Below are 19618 nucleotides of genomic sequence, written 5' to 3' on the forward strand. Positions count from 1 at the left end.
CCTACTTACCACTGCTGTGAATATTTCTGTGGGATAATTAGATGTTCCATGGTTTCCTCTCAGACTTTTACATAGATGACTTTTAAATCTTTATCAATAGCCCAGACCAAATTGTTTCTAAGTTTCTCCTTTGCATGTGTGCATGCTTGTATGTATATTTTTAGATTTAAATTTATTCATTTTATTTTATGTGTGAGTGATTTGCCTGCATGTATGTGTGTGCATCATATGAATGCTTTCTGCCCACGAGTCAGAAGAGGACATTGAGTGCCCTGGAACCAAAGTTAGAGATGGATGTGAGTTGTCCGTCATGTAGGTGCTGGGGATCGAATCCAGTCTTCTGCAAGAGCAGTCTAATTAACTACTAAGCCATCTCTTCAGCCCCATATTCAGTATTTGAAATGAGTGCTGGGGATCTGAACTCAGTTTTTTTGTTTTGTTTTGTTTTGTTTTTTTGAGACAGGGTTTCTCTGTGTAGCTTTGCGCCTTTCCTGGATCTCACTCTGTAGCCCAGGCTGGCCTCGAACTCACAAAGATCCGCCTGCCTCTGCTTCCCGAGTGCTGGGATTAAAGGCGTGTGCCACCACCACCCGGGGAACTCAGGTTCCTGCACTTGCACAAGGAAACACTTTGCCCAGACTCCCAACCCCCAGTTTTAGGTCTTTGCTACATTTTGAGTTAAATTTTGCCTAGAATGTGAGGTAAACGTCTGTCTTAGCCTTTGTTGAGTATCTAAAGGCCAAAAGCAAGTTGTTTTTCTTTTTATTCTATTATTGAAAAGTGTCAGTGGGTTTCACTTCATCCTGTCAGTCATCACTGAGAAGAGGAAGGCGCATGACACTGTTTCCGCGTGGGCAAATGACTGTGACTCTGACTGTGACTGTGACTCTGACTCAGCTCCTAGCTTCACAGCTTTTGCTTCAATTACCGGTGAAAAGACAAGCTGTCCACTAGTGGGATTCTGCTGTCGTCAAGTGTCAGCATGGAGGAGACTTCTCTCCAGCCCCGAGAGTTCCAGTTTTAACCCTTTCTCACACGTGGAGTGTTCATCCTTCAAAGCTCGATCAAAGAATATCTCTTCTCTTGAAACCATTGTCTCTATTACTGATCTAGCCTCTCTTCGAACTCCAGATGTTTGCAGTTATCACCACTGCCTTGGTAATCATGCTCTCACTTGTGGTATCACGTGTGACTGTTCCTGAGCGATGTCAGATGAACATCTGCCTCCAAACCGGAATAGCACCAGCAGCCTGAGGAATGCCTCCTTCAAGCTCATCTAGATGGTACAAAGAATTTACTAGGGATTACTTGAGGAGCTATGGACAACTAAAGACAGATGTATATGCCCTCCTCCTTACCCAGCCACGTTGTAACATCTACAACAGAGTGGCTGCAAACCTAGCTTGAGAGCAGTGCCCCATGTGAAGGGCAGCAGAGGTGACTGCAATTCACACCCTGAAACTCTCAGACAGCCGTGGTGTACGCACTAGGGGTGACTACAGACTCAGCCCCTACAGACAAGTGTGCTGTGGAGAAGTTACTCGCATGTGTACTTCATCATAGCCCTTCTGTGGTCTCGGAAGACACTTCAGTCATGGGGAGGATGGCTTGCCGAACAGTTCAGTGGTGGCTTGGGAAAGATGGCGTTCCTCCGGCTCGGAATCAGAGGACCGTTCTCATTACATATCTTTGGCATCTTCTGCTATATTCCTTTGTTTTGTTTGAAGCAGGGTTGTTCTGTATGGCTATCCTGGAACTCAGGATAGACCAGGCTGGCCTCAGATTCACAAAGATCCTGCTGGGGTTAAAGGCATGCGCCACCATGCCTGGCTCTTCCGCTGTTCTTAGGTTTTCCTGCGTTCAGTGTTTTGTTCATCTGTATTGTTGATTGAGAATGGGGGCTGTGTTTAAAGAGGGCTGTTGAGGCCTCCTGACCCACAAGGCCACGGGCCGGAAGTTCTGCTCTCTCTTTCCTTTTCTTCATCATGACACAAGATCAAGGTGAAAAGGAGAACCCCATGTGGGAATTTTGCATCCGCAAGCTCTGCCTCAGTGTCTGTGTTGGGGAGAGTGGAGACAGACTGACCCGGGCGGCCAAGGTGTTGGTGCAGCTCACAGGCCAGACACCTGTGTTTTCCAAAGCTAGATACACTGTCAGGTCCTTTGGCATCGGGAGAAATGAGAAGATTGCTGTTCATTGCACTGTCCGAGGAGCCAAGGCAGAAGAGATTCTGGAGAAGGGGCCTGAAGGTGCGGGAGTATGAGTTATGGAAAAATAACTTCTCAGATACTGGAAACTGACTTTGGGATTCAAGAACACATTGATCTGGGCATCAAATATGACCCAGGCATTGGGATCTCTGGCCTGGACTTCTACGTGGTGCTGGGTAGGCCCGGTTTCAGCATCGCAGAACAGACTACGCTGGGGCCAAGCACAGCATCAGCAAAGAGGAGGCCACGCACTGGTTCCAGAAGTAGGATGGGAGCATCCTTCCTGGCAAATACATTTTATCCAAAAGGCCAAGAAAATTTTCTCAGAAATGCAAAAAACAAAACCAAAAAACAAACAAACAAAAAGGGCGTTGAAACTAGCCAACATTTGATAACGGCCAATATCTTCAAACTTGTTGCAATATCTTATACTCAGAAAGTGTTAAAAATGATTAAAGTCAAAGAAAGATAACATGTCATCCGTTTCCACCTCTCTTAAGCATAGTAGTGACGAAATTCAACTAGCCAGATACTTAGTTCAAAGCTTTTAACTTTTAAATGAAATTAAAGAAATCTTTTTGTGATTCTGTGGTTCAGATCCAGGGTGTCATGTATGTCATGTATGGGAGGCAAGCGCTGTACCCCTGAGCTTCATTCGCCACCTTATTCAGATTTTTAATGGACACACAGTTAACTCTGCACATTTACAGTATGCAGTGAAGTTTGCCTGTGTACCCATCGGTCAGGACAGTAGCTTGTCCGCAAGTCACCCCTTCGCGTTGGGAGCATGCAGCGTCTTTATTTCCGGCTCTGTTCCTTCCTAGGCAGCTCGATGGTGGGAGAAGAAAAGATGTCACTAAGAAGCCGGCTGTCAAAATCTGGTGAAAATCCTGAGCAAGATGAAGCGCAGGGAAGTCTCTCGGACACACAGAGGAATGGTGAGGGTTTTAATGTTTCTGAGGTAAAGTGGTAAAAACAGTTCACTGTTCTAGGGCAGGGCTTGCAGATTTTTACTACAGATGTGTGCTGGTGGTTGTATGTATCTGATAGTGAGTAAGTTCGTATTAATTGATTCAGTGATGGGCTGGAGAGAGAGTTCTGAAGTTCCGAGTACTTGTTTTAATCCCGGCACCCACATGGCGGTTCCCGTAACTCCAGTTCCAGGGACTCTGCTGCTCTTGTCTGGCCTCTGAGAGCCCTGCACTCACAGGGCACACGACATACATGCAGACAAAACATCTTGTCTTAGTTAGGGTTTCTATTGTTGCGACAAAATAGAAAGCAAGTTGGGGAGGAAAAGGTTTATTTGGCTTGTAGTTCCACGTTGCTGTTCATTACCGAAGGAAGTCAGGACAGGAACTCAAACAGGGCAGGATCCTGGAGGCAGGAGCTGATGCAGAGGCCATGAAGGGGTGCTGCTTACTGGCTTGCTTCCCCTGGCTCACTCAGCCCACCTTGTTATAGAACCCAGGACCACCAGGCCAGGGATGGCCCCACCCACCATGGGCTGGCCCCTCCCCCACTGGCTCTCAAGGAGGCCTCCCCTTGGCTGAGCCTCCTTCCTCTTATGACTCTAGCTTGTGTCGAGTTGACACACAAAGCCACCCAGTACACATCTGTACACACAAAAGTAAATAAATAAAAGTTAATTCAACAAACATTTCTACTGTGTTTTAGATATCATTCATTCATTCAACCAGCCTAGCCTATCAGTAATTATTGAAATGTCCTGCTGGATGCTTGGTTATAGTAATGATCAATACATGTGTGTTTGAATTTATGGAGCTTCGAGTTAGGTGAGTGGCAAGCCCTCAAAATCATGCAGAGTTGGGGATGTAATTCACTGAGGAGACCCTGGGTTTGTTCCCCAGCATAACCAAACCAAACCAAAATGCACATAATTGAATTACTAAAAATGAGTATAATCTCATAAGTTACTAGTTATCCTTATAATAGATATAATGAATATAAATTGAATAAGGAGTAGGGTCTGAACTGCTGTATAAGTCTTAGGAGAGAGGGAGAAATTAGGGCATTTATTACTTGCTTAGTGTATGAAGAGTATAATACAGTGCTTGTTAAGGTCGAGACTGAGGGTTAAGAATGGTAGATTCAGAAATGCAACCCCCATGATGTCACCTATTGCATCAGGATATTTATTTTTTGCGGTGACATTTGTATAGTTTTGCTTTCATAGGGATTTGAAACTCGAGACATGTTTGGTTAACAAATAGAGGAGGGACTTCTGGAGACCGGTTGTCTTTGGCATCCTCAGACTTTTCATAAAGAGGCTCTCTCTTTAACCTTTTGTACCTTAATTGTAAGTATCGGCAGCCCGATCGCACCAGGACTGTGAATGAGGCTGTTTAGTTGGTATAATGAGGGTTATTGACAGACTCTGTTAGCTATTTATGACATATTGCACTTGGTCGAGTTCCACTGTGCTATTAAGAGTGCAGTCTATGCAAAGGAGGATGAGCCAGCATTGGAAAGAAGCATTCTCCTTCTCTCCATTATTCATGGTGATAGTCTGGGTTGTCTCCTTTGCCTGGATTCCCACAAATTAGTTTTCCATTTATTTTTGTCTAATGTTAGTACTTCTTAGCGACAGAAGCGGTGTTATTGAAACTGTAATCATCATCATCACCACCACCATCATCATCACATACTATTCTCTTTATATTTCATTTTTTAAAAAGCTCTTTTGTTTTGCCAAGAGGGCTTTTCTACATAGTCTTGGTTCAGTCTCGGAGTGTGGGGATTAGAGGCATTCGGCACCATGCCCAGTTTTCATGCAGGCCTTCCTGCTTGCTTGGCAAACAATCTGTTGAGCTAGATCCACAGCCATGAGTTGGAATCATTCTAGGTTTTTTTTTTTTTTTTTTCCCCACAGATGAGGATCGAACCCAGGGCCTTGTGCTTACTAGGCAAGTGCTCTATCACTGAGCTAAATCCCCAACCCCTCATTCTAGGTTTTAATACAGCTGTTATTTCGTTGTTTAGCTTAAATTAAGAAGTGCGGCACCCTCCTTGTCTTGGTGAAGGTAACGCTGACTGGAAAATTAAGTGTGTTTCTCCACTTTAACATCTGTGGAATCTGGATGAGTAAGCTGTGACCTTGGAATTTCAAGGGCTTGAAGGCCTTTCGCTGTGGCTAAACAACCAGGCCAACCTAGGAGCTGGTTGCTTCACCTCAGATGCACTGAGTACAAATTTCGTTTTAATAGGATTCTTGGTGGTTCATATACAGGTTCACACTTGAGATACAGCTTTTATTTAGTTAGTTGCTTTTTTCCACCCCCTGAGACAGGGTCTCATGTAGCCCAGGTTGGGCTGTAACTTGTTATGTACTTGAAGTTGGCCTTGAACTTTTAATCCTCCTGCCTCTACCTCCCGAGGGCTGGGATCATGGGTGTGCACTATCGTAGCCAGCTTGAGACATGGCTTTTAGTGTGGCACCTATCATTTGGATATGAATGAGAATCACCCCTAAATGAAGAAACTCTCCAATACAGCAGCCTGAACTCTGAGTCAGAATCTCCTCCTGGGGGTCCCAAGGTGTGAAGGATGAAAGAGCCTGTAGATGGTACTGATTGGGTTTTGTGGTCAAATGCCTGACTTCATTAAACTTCACTGTATAAATTCCACAGGTGTAGTGGCACTGCCTTTAGTCCCAGCACTCAGGAGGCAGAAGCAGGTGGATCTCTGTGAAGCCACAGTGAGCCCATTGTCTCAAACAACAAGAAAGATAATAATAATTCTGGAGGAACTGAGATGGCTGAGTGTTTGAGAATGCTCCCCGCTCTTGCACAGGACGTGGGTTTAGTTCCCAGCTCCTCACAATGGCTCTGGACCATCCTAACCCCAGTTCTAGGGAATCTGACTCTTCTGACTTCCTCAGGTGCCAGGTGCGCCACAGTGCACAGACACACACACACAGTGCACAAACATACATGTGCATAGTGCACGGGCATATATTTGAACAGTGCACAGATATACATGCAGACAAGACATTCATACACATAAAATAAATCTAAAATAAAAACAGTACTTGTATGTATGTGAGGTAGAGGCAGGGAGGCTAGCCAGGGTTACACAGTGAGACTGTCTCCAAAGCAAATACCCAGAGTAGAGAGGGCTACTCAGGGAGAGGGTCGTACATGCCTGAGGGTACTGTGGGCTTCTCAAGAGCTTCTTATTTCCTTATCTGTGATCTCCGGCTGACGTAGTCCTTCAGAGAGTTTCTTCGCACTTTTGCCTCCTCTTTTCCAGTAAATGAGATCATGTAGTTTCCTGAGGTGCCTTAGGTATGATTACAATCTGATAAGTAAAACCACTGGTCATAAAGGTTGCTCAAAGAGTGAAGACCTGTTTTCACTGTGAAAACATTCTTGTTTTGGAGAGCACCAGAACAGTGCATACTTACATCTAGGAAAGGCGCCTGTGGTCCTAAGTGTGACCTGGTGCTCTTTAAGAAGCCTTTACTGGTTTTCTGAGACCAGGTTTCTTTGTAGCCCTGGCTGTCTGGAATTCTGTGTAGAGCTATGTAGAGCTGCCTGCCTCTATCTTCCAAGCCCTGGGATTAAAGTCATGTGTGACCACCCGGACTGTCGGACATTCTTACTGGAATGGTCTCTTCAAGGGACATACTCTCTCTGTCAGCAACCTTTATAGAAAATTTTAATTGTGCTGAAATTTTTATTTTTAAGATTTATTTGTGTGTGTGTGTGTATGTATGTATGTATGTAGGGATATGTGCATGTGTGAGTGCAATTGCCAACAGAGGTGGAGACAAGAGAACCGGGAGTTCAAGGCTAGTTTCATCTACATAGCAAGTTTGAGGCTAGCCTCAGATAACTGAGACTTTGTCTCAAAACACACACACACACACACACACACACACACACACACACACACACACACGTGCGTGCACACACACAAAACAAAAAACAAAACAAAAAAACCTACTCTCTCAAAATTCCTAAGCTTAACTATCCTATAGACGTGGAGATGGCTTTCAAATGATTCTTTCTTCTTTTTGTTTTTTTGTTTTTTCCGAGACAGGGTTTCTCTGTGTAGTTTTGGTGCCTGTCTTAGATCTCACTCTGTAGACCAGGCTGGCCTTGAACTCAGATTCACCTGCCACCACCCCCGGGCCCCTCAGCTTGGTTTTAAGATAGCACTCCACCCCAGCTCTGTGAGCCTCGGGTTGCACTTCTCAGCTGCTGACTAGTCCTGCCAGAGACAGTTTCAGCAAGGCCAGTAGATGGGTTTGAGGCTTGTGAGAGCTGGCCCCCGGCCTGTGGGCTGGCCGCCTGCGGGTTTCTTCCCACCAGGCTTCCTGGTTTACCTTCTGGATGAGGTGTAGCCAACACCCAGCCACACCTCCTGTGACTCTGCATTTGCCAGCTGACTACCACACTTGAAGGATTTCTGACACTCTTCCTTTCTAAAATAGAGTCTGTGTTTTTCTTTTTTAAAGATTTATTTATTCATGTATGTTGTGTGTATGAGTGCTCTGTCTTCATGTGCATCAGAAGAAGGAATCAGATCTCATTATAGGTGGTTGTGAGACACCATGTAGGTGCTGGGAATTGAACTCAGGACCTTTGAAAGAGCAGTCAAGTGCTCTTAACCACTGAGCCATCTCTGCAGAGCCCCCCTCCTGTTTTTTTTTCTTATTTTGATTCTTTTGTACTGTGTCACAGAAGCAAATTCCAGCCTGCCAACTTACCTAGAAGTCTTTCTTATTTTGTAACTTCTGGTTTTATTTTGAGACAGGGTTCTTGAACTCACACATCTGCCTGCTTCTGCCTCCCAAGTACTGGGACTAAAGGCTTGTGCCACCACTGCCCAGCCTTTATTTTGTGACTTTTAAGAAGCATTATTAAACAGGGTATGGTGTCACCATCTATAATCCTAGAATCTGTGAACTGTATACAGGCAGATCAGGAGTTCAAGGCTAACCTGGGCTATGTAAGCTACTGTTTGAAAACAAAACAAAGTTACTTAGTTGGGCACTATGGCCTGTATCAGTAATCCAGACTGAGGCAGGAGGATTACTGTGAATTTGAGGCCAGCCTGGGCCTCAAATATAGTTAATGAGTATCACCTTGGACAGCACTGATTTACCATGCAACTGGTAACCTAGAAAATAAGTATAATATCTGCCTTTTGGCAAAAATCATATTAAATACAATGTTATAAAGCAATGAGAGCTTGGCATTTGATCCAGGTTAAATTCCCAGGAATCTTAACAAGTCTTTATGCTATTTCCTTTTTTTGCTGGAAGAATCTTTTTAGCATATACTTACTACCATTTTTCTTTATCATTTGAGACTCAATCCTATCGATCTATACATATATACATGACATACCTGTAATTATATTCATATAATAAAAATATACAATATATACATGTGTATATACCATATATATGGTGATATGATTTATTTTATTTTATTTGCATTGCTAGGAGGGGTCTAACTCAGGGTCTTAGCCCAAGCACTCTACCACTGAACTATTTACTCCCAGCTTCTTAGCTCAAATATTGACTCTGTCATAGTTCCTTACACACACACACACACACACACACACACACACACACACCCCACTCCGTGCTCCTGTAGGCCTTCTGAGTATTGTAATCCCTTTGTGAACTTGTTCTAAGTGTCTAAAGGAAGAGTTTTATGTATACAGGGTGGGTTTGGGACGGATACACTGATGTCGTCACAGTGTCACTGTCACCTGAGTTCTGACGTGGTAATAAAGTACAGGATTGTCCTAGGTAACAGGTCTGGTGAAAATCAGCAAAGAAAAGGGGGAACAGAGAGAGGTTTTCAAAACACATTCAAGTAAAATTTTTGATACCTCAAGGAATAGGCTGTAGATTATATTTGTGTGTGTGTGTGTGTGTGTGTGTGCGCGCGCGCGCGCGCGCGCGTGTGTAAAACCTCAGGGTCAGGAAACTTTCAGGAGTCGATTCTTTCCTTCTAGCTTGAACTCTGGTCCTCAAGCTTGGTGGCAGGCAGACATTTTACCTGTGATCTGTCTCACTGACCAAAAGAATTTTTTCTAGACAGGTACAACAACCAATGTAGTACAGCCTAGGAACAGTCTTTAGATGTGTCTGTCAAGTGTGGTAGGTTTATCAATGTTAGCTAACACTTATTCATGAAGAGTAAACATTGCAAGCCTAATTTTCTTTTTTCTCCTTTCTCTCTCTGTCTCTGTCTCTCTCTGTCTCTCTCTGTCTCTCTCTCTGTCTCTCTCTCTCTCTCTCTCTCTCTCTCTCTCTCTCTCTCTCTCTCTCTCTCTCTCCCCTCTTTGTATTCATGGCTGCCCAGGAGCTCTCATCTTTAATCCCAGCACTCAGGAGGCAGAGGCAGAGGCGGAGGCAGGTGGTGGACCCACCCAGTCTACATAGTGGGTTCCAGGCCAGTCAGGGATACACAGTGAAGCCCCTTCTAAATAAGTAAATTATTTACACGACAGTGCTTTAGTTTTCTGACCCTCGTCCCTTCGATTTGCCCCTGCTGCTTCTCTTGTGGTTTTGATATCTCAAATGTTTTAGGTCTGTGACCCGGAGCTTCTCCTTTGTTCTTGGAACTCTTTATCTGTTAGAATTGTTGAAGGCCTTGGCTGATTCTGTGACCTTCCTGGGAGGCATTGTACTTATCTGTTGGCAGTCTGGGGACACAGCTTGAATTTGCTTTCAAATGAACACACTTTAAGGTTTTTGAGATAACAAAAGTTTAGGTTGCGAAATCCACTGAAGTGTTGCAAGTTTTCAGGGAGACTGTCCTGCCTTTGAAGTAGAGACAGACACGTTTCCTTTTGTTCCCTTCTGTGTTGTTCAGGACCCCCAGGATGTGGTTGTATGGGTTCTTAGCTGTAACAGGCCCTAGGTTTCGCCATTCTGTAAGGCTGGGTGCTGTTCTGTGTGAGGACCACATGATGTGTACCAGCCAGTGTGCGACAGTTTTCTAGCGTTTGGCAAGAATCCATGTGCCTGTCACATATACCTTAGGGTTCTAGCTTCATTCTATCTTTTGTTCCTGTGGATTTGGACCAGCTTTGCAATGAGTCTTTAAGATTTTTTTTTTTAAATTTAATTGTGTTTATGTATGAGTGTATATGCACATGTGAGTGCAGGTGCCCTGGGAGGCTAGAAGAGGGTGTTGGATGCCCTGGAGAAAGGGACAGACGGTTGTGAGCAGCCTGACTTGGGTCTTGGGAACTAGTTTGGGTCCTTTGCAAGAGCAGCAAGCACTCTTAACCACAGAGCCTTAAACCCTCCACCCCAACAATAAGCCTCAAGAATAAGTTTTTTCATCCTTAATACTTTACTCAGTATCTTCAGAGTCTCAAGTGAAGATCTGTTCTGGGACCCGATTTCTCACATTACCAGAAGTGGACCCATAACTGTGTTTGTGAGCGGCTTAGATTGCTCGTGCTTCCTCCTAAAGGGCACTGTTGGGTTGTACACCGAGTGTATGCATTCATCTTTATGTTTGTTTGCTTTCCACTTCATGGTTTATTGCTGCTTGAGAGTCGACGTAAAGCTCCGTTTTAAACATTCGGTTATTTTTATTTTCCTTAGGTCGCATTACCATGAAGCAGTTGATAGCCAAGAAGAGGCAGTTGGCCGCAGAGGCGGAGGTAGGTAAAGAAACAGTGTAAATGTTCTTCATTTATTTAGTTAGGTTTTTATCTTTTATTATTATTATTATTATTATTATTATTATTATTATTATTATTGACAGGTTCTCATGTAGCTCAGGGCTGACCTGGAGCTCCTGACCCTCACCCTCTGCTCTTTCTTTTACTTTGTTACTGTTATTGGGTGTTTGTGCTGGGCACATAGATGGAGGTTGGATAGCAACATGCCAGAGTCACTTCTCTCTGTACCCATGTGGGTCCCAGGGATTGAACTCAGGTCGTCAGGCTTAGCATCTTGACCAGCTGAGCCATCTCACTGGCTCAGCCCCATTTTTGTTTCAATGTATTTTTAATTTTCTGAGACTCCCTGTCTAGTCCAGACTGGCTTGGAACTGTAGCTTCTCCAGCTCCATCTCCCAGTGCTGGGGTTGCAAGTGCGTGCCACCTCGTCCCACTTGTTCAAGAATTATTTGCCTTGCTGGGTGGTGGTGGCGCATGCCTTTAATCCCAGCACTCGGGTGGATCTCTGTGAGTTCGAGGCCAGCTTGGTCTCCAGAGTGAGATCCAGGACAGGCACCAAAACTACACAGAGAAACCCCGTCTCGAAAAACCAAACCAAACCAACCAACCAACCAACCAAACAAACAAAAAGAATTATTTGCCTTTCTTATAAGTGGACATCTGGCTATGGAACAGGAAATAAGATCTGTCACTGTCATCTCACATAAGAATTCACTTTGCCCTTCTCTCTGGTTTCATCCATTAGTGTCATCGTCTGGCTTTTATAAGCAAATCTTTACAGTAGTGAATCAACTCCACGAACAGCTGATGTAGATGTGAGTGCTTTGTGAAAATATCTGCCGTGGTTCTTACTACATCTGCTTCCATTAAATGTTCTGAATCTAGAAGCTAATTAACTGTCAGGGAAGTAGAAATAATTTTTTATTTTATTTTTTTTATTTTTTATTTATTTATTTATTTATTTTTTTTTTGGTTTTTCGAGACAGGGTTTCTCTGTGTAGCTTTGCGCCTTTCCTGGAACTCACTTGGTAGCCCAGGCTGGCCTCGAACTCACAGAGATCCGCCTGGCTCTGCCTCCCGAGTGCTGGGATTAAAGGCGTGCGCCACCACTGCCTGGCGAAATAATTTTAAAAACTAGTGTGGAGCCATTTTAAATGTGGATGGACTGTCTTATGAACCACACCGGTTTGGCAGTGCCTTTAAATTCTAAAAATACTTGATTTTAATTTGATTGTGTTAAACTTTCCCCTTTCCCAATGAGATCACTATCAAAGTTCACTGGCAAAATTGAAGATATAATCAGTAACCAATGACCTGTTTTAGTTTTCTTGTTACCTTTAAAGGCCAAGGGGATGTTTCCCCTTCATTTAATTGTTTGAAATACAGTACTTTCTTGACCCTAGAATGGGCAATGCTATCCCTGGAAATATTAGTACAAGAACTTATTTGCTTAATATTAATAGAGTATTCTTCACGCAACACACTCTAAGGGTATTTGTCTATTGAACTGCTTTATAAAGGGATATTTAAAAAAGTTGTGTTTGTGTGTGGAATGTGGGAGTGTCACACATGAGTGTGGAGGGAGGTCAGAGGACAGCTGTGACAATGTTCCCTCCTTCCATCACGTGGGCCCCAGGGATTGAACTCGGGTTTCCAGGTGTGGTAACAGGAGCCTTTACCTGCTGAGCCATCTTGCTGGTCCAGACAATGTCTTTTCTAACTAGTACTTCATCACTCCAATATAAAGACGCGTTTAAAGACTTATTAGCCCAGGTGGGAGGCATATACATGCCTATAATCTGTAATCCCAGGAATTGAGAGGGTGAGATAGGAGGATTGCTATGATTTCAAGGCCAGCCTGGGCTACATAGCAGACCTTGTCTCAAAATGTGGAGCTGGAGGGATGGGTCAGTGCTTAAGAGCACTTGTTCTTGCAGAGGACCCAAGTTTGGTTCCCAGCACTTAGATAGGCAACTACAACACCTCTAACTTCTCTAGCTCCAGGGGATCTGACTCCCTCTTCTGGTCTCCACCGACACACATACGAACATGTCTGTACACACATGCTTAAAAAATAAAAATAACTCTTTAAAAAAGATCACCAGGTGCTGTATTTCAACCGAGTTGACTTAAGGATGAAGTTGGGGCCTAGAGAGATGGCTCGGTAGGTAGGAGCACTGGCCGATCTTCAGAGTTTGAGCCCCAGTGCCTCTGCGGCTGCTTACAGCCTCCGTCACTCCAGTCCCAGGGGATCCAGCGGCCTTGTCTGGCCTCTGATGACACTTCATCCATGTGCTGCCCAGAAATACATGCAGGCAAAACACCCATCCACACAAAATAGTAAATAAAAGAAGAATGAAGCGGGCCTCATTGCTGATTGGCCCCAATATAAATTAGTGTCACAGGCTGGACCATGGTGACTAATGGGCAAATCTGTTTTCCTTAAGTGTTTACGAAAGTACGATAAAGGATTTCCGTAAGAGAGAGGAAAAAGCTGAAGTGGTGGGAACCTTTTCATACAGATTCCTGATCCACAGAGGAGAGATTGTGGCAGGGAAAGGGGGGGGGGGGGCGGACGACAGGAAGAGCACAGAACTGGGGAAAGTTAACTTTGGGGCCTTGGTTCTGTAATTTTGGGACAAGCCCTTGCTAGGTAGCCCGGGCTAGGCTTGAACTCAAAACAGTCCCCCTCCCTAAGTCTCCAAGTGATGAAATTACTAGTCTGAGCTACCATGCCTGGCTTATAGCTTTAAAAAGAGTACTCCATCAATCTGTTTTATTTATTAGTGAATAAAATCATCAAATTCTAGGACTTGTGAGATGCCCCGGCTGACAACCTGAATTCAGTCCCTGGAACCCACCTGGTGGAAGGCAGGAATTGACTCCCTAAAGTTGTTCTCTGACCTCCACAGTTGTGCTGCAGCACTTGTACGCCCATACACGCAGTATTAATAAATAAATAAAATGGGAAATCCCCTGGTTTGGTCATTTGGAATCAGGAAGAAGTAATATTTGTTATAAAGAAGTAGCTGAGGAGACGGTGGGCATTAATTTAGCCCACAGTATTAATTATGTGTACGGGACAAGGCTTCAGGGTTGTTGTGAGATATGTTTCTGCTGTTAGGGGCAGGCAGCAGACTGAACACTGGTTTGGAGGTAACAACCTGCGCTGTGTCGCAGGTCTTTGATGGTATTTATGCTCTGCTGGGGAGCAATGGACGGGGACATGTAGTTGGAAAGTTGGGCTTACATTGTATTCTTTCCTCTGTTTCATGCCCTTGTTGGTGTAGTTCTCTACCTGTTTAACTTCATACCTTCACCAATCAAAATAAAGCGCTATAGTCCTCGAATTCTAGCTCATTCTGCTGACCACAGTTTTCCTACCATCCTTGCTTTGAATATGTCCCCCCCACCTTGTCCTCCTGAGTTTTCAGTCTATAATTTGATTGACTGAGGTACTGGAGAGAAAACCTAGGGCCTTACGCATGCTAGGCCAGCTCTCTCCTATGATACTGAGCATCATCCCTAGCCCGATGTGTTTGCTTGTTTAGAGACCTTGAACTCAACTCTAGCCCAGGCAGGCCTCAGCTGTGACCTTCTACCTCCTGTTTAGCTAAGATTCCAGGCCTGCAGCAGTGCTTCCCTGCATTTATTATGTAGTGCTTTGTTCTACATGAACCTCTACACTCCGTTTGACAAACTTGTGACTTGATTTAAATGCCTTTGAATTGGCAGTTGCGGGCGGGGGCATAGTAGTTTTGCTTGGTAGAGTGCCTTCCTAACACACATGAAGCCGTGGGTTTGATCCCCAGCACCTCTGTCAAAACTGTCCATTTTTCTTTGACCTCTGGGCTTCCAGTCAAAGGTCAAATCTCACTTTTTTTTTTTTTTTGGTTTTTCGAGACAGGGTTTCTCTGTGTAGCTTTGCGCCTTTCCTGGAACTCACTTGGTAGCCCAGGCTGGCCTCGAACTCACAGAGATCCTCCTGGCTCTGCCTCCCGAGTGCTGGGATTAAAGGCGTGCACCGCCACCGCCACCGCCACCGCCACCACCACCACCGCCCGGCTAAATCTCACTTTCTATTTGGCAACGCAGGCTACATTCTTTGGAATTTCCTTTCTCGTTTTACTTAAATGTATAGATGCACGCCTCTGGTCTACCTTGGAGACTTTTGGGAAAGTCGGGTCATTGGTCTTTTTATTTCATCATTTAAAAGAACTAGAAAGCTCCTGCCCTTGGGACTGTTCGTTCAGCCTTTCAGATAAAGAAGAAAGAGCTGTCCACGTGGACCAGGGGAGATGTGTTGGGTTAGTGCAGACTAACAGGATTTGGCTGCTCGTGCCGCTCTGTCCTTACGCTGGCTTCACGCACTGTACAAGGTGGGCGATAGAGCAGCTCAGTTAGATACCTTAAAGACCTGTGAGGTTGTGTCCGTAGTAAGGACTTCCCCAGTTTTAGAGGTGGTGAAGACCTCGGCTGAGGTGCTCTGTGTTATCTTATTATTTTGTGGGGGTTTGGGTTTGTTTTTGTTTTTGTTTTTGTTTTGAGACAGGATCTTACTTTGTAGCCCAGACTGGTTTGAGACTTGAGACAGTCCTCCTGCCTCAGCGTCCCAAGTGCTGGTACTGTAGGCAGGAACCACAATATGTCACCAATTGCTCTAATCTGTTTTGTGGTTAATGAAACCAAAACCTCAAAACAGTCAAAGGATAATGACTTGCAGGACGCTGATTGAGGAACACTTTGCACATGTCTTATCTCTGAAATTGGAATAGATACACTGGGCTATGTTTGCAATTCACATCCCCCGCCCCCTTTCCTCCCTTCCTGTCACTCCCCCTCATCCCTCTGCCTCTGGAAACAGAGTCTCGTGTAACCCTGGCTAGACTCAAACTCACTCTGAGGTTGAGGATTGTGCTGAACTCTTGATCTTTATGGCACCACCTCTCAGTCAGCGTATTCATGGCATGTGCCAAGTCTGGAGAGGAAACTCTGTAATCAGTACCACACAAAAATCAGCTTCATCTCGATTAGATAGAATACTTCAAAAAAATGAGAAGAGGTCTGGGCGTGATGACTTGCGAAGTGGAGGAGGAGACACAGTGAGGGAAGATGCTCTGGCATCTCTTCTGCTTATGTAACTTACTTTTACTAAGAAAAAAATGCCCACAATAAAATTTAAGATTTTATCTGTTTGTTATATTGCCACCTGGCTTGGCTTTGTGAGCAGGGGGGAATATATTTTCTTACACACTTTTCTCTCTTCGTAGACGTGGTACTGGCTCATTGCAGAAAACTCCTAAAAGAAGCATCCTAAAAAAGTAATAGCTGCCAACTAAATGCCCACCACCAGGAAATAACATTCCGCTTATTTCCCTCCTGATGGCTTGTTTTCCCTTTCCTGTCACACACACAGTCCAGTAGATGGACTGTGCAGAGCTTGCATCTATCTCTACAGGGAGGATGTGTGTGTGTGTGTGTGTGTGTGTGTGTGTGTGTGTGTGTGTATACACATATATAATATATGTGCATATGTATATGCACATTGCTGTGTGTGTATTTAGTTTGCACATTCCTAACGTTTTGTGCTTGCATATTATATGTTTTAATGTGATCTTAAAGTGTTTACATTATAGTTCTTTGTGTGGATGTCTCATTTGTTAACTATGAAGAAAATATTTTTACTGCTTTTCTAGTATCCTAGGATTTTCGCAAAGACTAATGAAGTGAAAGGTAGGGGAGGAACATGAGAAAGTGAAATATATCCTTTGTTAACTGGGTGTTGCAGCACACCTGTAATCCAGCACTCACTAGGCTGAAGCATTTCAGGTTCAAGGTTAGCCTGGGCTACTGTCCTAGGGTTTCTGTTGCTGTGAAGAGATACCATGACCAACTCCGATAAAGGAAAGCATTTAACTGGAGCTGGTTTACAATTCAGAGGTTTAATCCATTGTCAGCATAGCAGGAAGCATGGGGACACAGGCAGACATGGTGCTGGAGAAGGAGCCGAGAGTTGTACTTCTGGATCAGCAGCAGCAGGAAGAGAATGACACTGGGCCTGGCTTGAGCTTCTAAAACCTCAAAGCCCACCCCCAGTGACACTTCTAACAAGGCCACACCTCCTTATAGTGCCATTCCCTATGAGCCTATGAGGGCCATTTTCATTCACATCACCACAGCTACATAGTAAAACTTTGTCTTTAATAAATTAACAAAACATTTGGAAGATAAAGATGAGTAGGCTATTTAAGTGGAAGATTAAAGTGGATAAGTAGGGCTGGAGAGGTGGCTCAGTGGTTAAGAGCACTGGCTGCTCTTCCAAAGGACCCAGTTTCAATTCCCAGCACCCACATGGCAGCTCACAACTGCCTGTAACTCCTGTTCCAGGGGGATCCAACACCCTCACACAGACATGCATTTGGGCAAAACACCAATGTACATAAAATACAAATAAACAAATTATTAAAGTGGATAAATATGTTTCAGCTTAGTGTAGACTAATTAAAATGAGATTTATTAAGAATATTGTAGACATAATAAAAATAATAAATTAAAAAAAAGAATATTGTAGACTAATTTGAGTGATAGCCCAGTGTGAATTTTAATACAAGGTCTCTATCTCAGGAAGGCCTTAAACTCACTTTGTAGCCAAGGACGAACTTGAGTTTCTGATCCTCTTACCTGGACTCCACCTTGTGAATACTGGAATGTCAGGCTTACAAAATCATGTCTGGCTTATGCTGTGCTGAGTCAAATCCCAGGCCTCCTGAATATTAGGTAAGCGCTCTACCAATCGACCTGTATCCACAGCTGCTCCCTGCCCCCTCTGACTTCTTGATACAGAAGCTCAAACTGTTAGCCTAGGCTGGTCTCAGACTGGAAGCAAACTTCCTGCTCCAGTTTTCCAAATACTGGGATTACTGTCCTGTACCATGTCCAGCCTACAACACCTTATTTAGGCTTTTGCTCTCAAACAAAGTGCTTGTGATTGAGTTAGCCTGAATAAAGCTTTCCTTCTTATTAGATTACCTACCATTTTCAGGCTACATGCCATACATTGACTTTTTTTTAAGATAGGGTCTCTCTATGTAGCTCTGGCTATCCTGAAACTATCTATGTAGACAAGGCTGACCTCAGTCACAGAGATCCACCTACCACCTACCTCTGCCTCACATACACATTACTATTTTTTGTGGTCTTTTTTTTCCCCTCCCCCTTGTTTTTTTACTTGTTTGTTTTGTTTTGTTGATGGTACTAATCATATATGTAGAAAATATTTCAGATAATGTATGGTGGAAAGCAATATAGTATAATAAAGTCTGAGGTTGTATGTACCCAGATTTTCCCCAACTTGACAGTAGACAAGTTCTGGGACTTTATGGTAGTTAGAATTTTCTTTGGGCCAACCAGCTCCCAAATAAAGACACGAAGACTTATTATTAATTAAGAATGCTCAGCCTTAGCTTAGGCTTGTCCCACTAGCTCTTTTAACTTAATTTAACCTGTTTCTATTCATCTATGTTTTGCCTCTGGGCTTTTTACCTTTCTTTAGTTCTGTATGCCCTACTCTCCTGGTTCTTCTGTGTCTGTCTGGCTGGCCCCTCAAGTCTCCCTGGCATCTCTCTGTCTCTTTCCCCCTGAGCCTAAATTCCTCCTTCTTACTTTCCTTTCCTGGAAGTTCCACCTATACCTCCTCCATTACTATTGGCCATTCAGCTTTTTTATTAGACCAATCAGGTGCCTTAGGCAGACAAGGTAAAACAGCAACACATCTATGTAATTAAACAAATACAGCACATCTTTACATAGTTACATAAATATTCTGCAACACTTTACCCACTTCTTCTAACTAACCCTGCCCAACTCCAGGCTGGGAATAGAACACAGGGCCTTGCTCCAGCTAAGCAAGCATCTATCACTAAGCCTACAGCCCTCGCTCTTCAGTTGAGTTTTTAAAGTTTAGGTTTCCCATGTGTAAAATAAGAATTGTAATGCTTGCCTGTTTTCAAGGCTAGGGATAATATATACAAGCCCCCAACAGAGATCTGTCATATGTAGTCATCTAATAAATAGTGATCATGTGATTTTTAGTCCCTTTCCCTTCATAGCTTCCAGGAAATAAGTCAAGGTGAGGTTTTTTTTTTTGTTTGTTTGTTTTGTTTGTTTGTTTTTTTAAATAACCACATCCTACATCCTTTCTAACAAAGACTGAATGAGTCTAGCGGTGGCGTGTTGTAGTTTTGGTACTGGCTGGTTCCACAGTTGTTTGGAAATTGCAAAGTCACTTAAGTTACTTTTGAGGGCTGGATGCATAATGTACAAATAGAGGTGGTACTTGTCAAGGAGTGGTAGGTAGCCCATGCCTGTAAGCTCAGCACTCAGGAGGCTGAGGCAGGAGGATCAATTCCAATTTGAGTCAGTCTGGGCTAGAGAATGAGAACAAAAAAATCAACCAACCAACCGACCAAGATATTGAAAATCAGTTGGGAAGGCAAGCAGGAAAAAGAAATAAGAGCTTTTGAAAAGGAGTTAAGTACAATGAAGGAAAAGAATGAGGAGTGTCTTTCTAAGGCCGACCTGGAAGTCAGTGGAGCATTCGACTAGGAACCCGCCCTCTCCCTTCCTTGGGTTGCTTGTCTTGGTCTAGAAGGGTCGGGTTTCTGTTCTGTGCCACGGCCTCTTTCTGGGAGGTTGAAAGGTTCTCTGTGCTAAGCCAGGCGCTGAG

General features: G+C 43.9%; 1 protein-coding gene and 1 pseudogene across 1 annotated transcript in view; both read left to right on the top strand.

Moving 5' to 3' along the window:
• Soat1 (sterol O-acyltransferase 1) overlaps positions 1-19618 on the top strand; it is a 47808-nt gene that overhangs the window by 5853 nt on the left and 22337 nt on the right. The window contains exons 2-3 of the mRNA XM_059280730.1: positions 3036-3149; positions 10814-10872. Of these exons, the coding sequence (XP_059136713.1) occupies positions 3044-3149; positions 10814-10872 (165 nt within the window). The 5' untranslated portion in view covers positions 3036-3043. The remainder of the gene's footprint in view (positions 1-3035; positions 3150-10813; positions 10873-19618) is intronic.
• On the top strand, positions 1986-2586 carry LOC131924924 (large ribosomal subunit protein uL5-like; annotated as a pseudogene).

The sequence above is a fragment of the Peromyscus eremicus genome, chromosome 15 (genome assembly GCF_949786415.1).
Source record: "Peromyscus eremicus chromosome 15, PerEre_H2_v1, whole genome shotgun sequence".
Lineage (NCBI taxonomy): Eukaryota > Metazoa > Chordata > Mammalia > Rodentia > Cricetidae > Peromyscus > Peromyscus eremicus.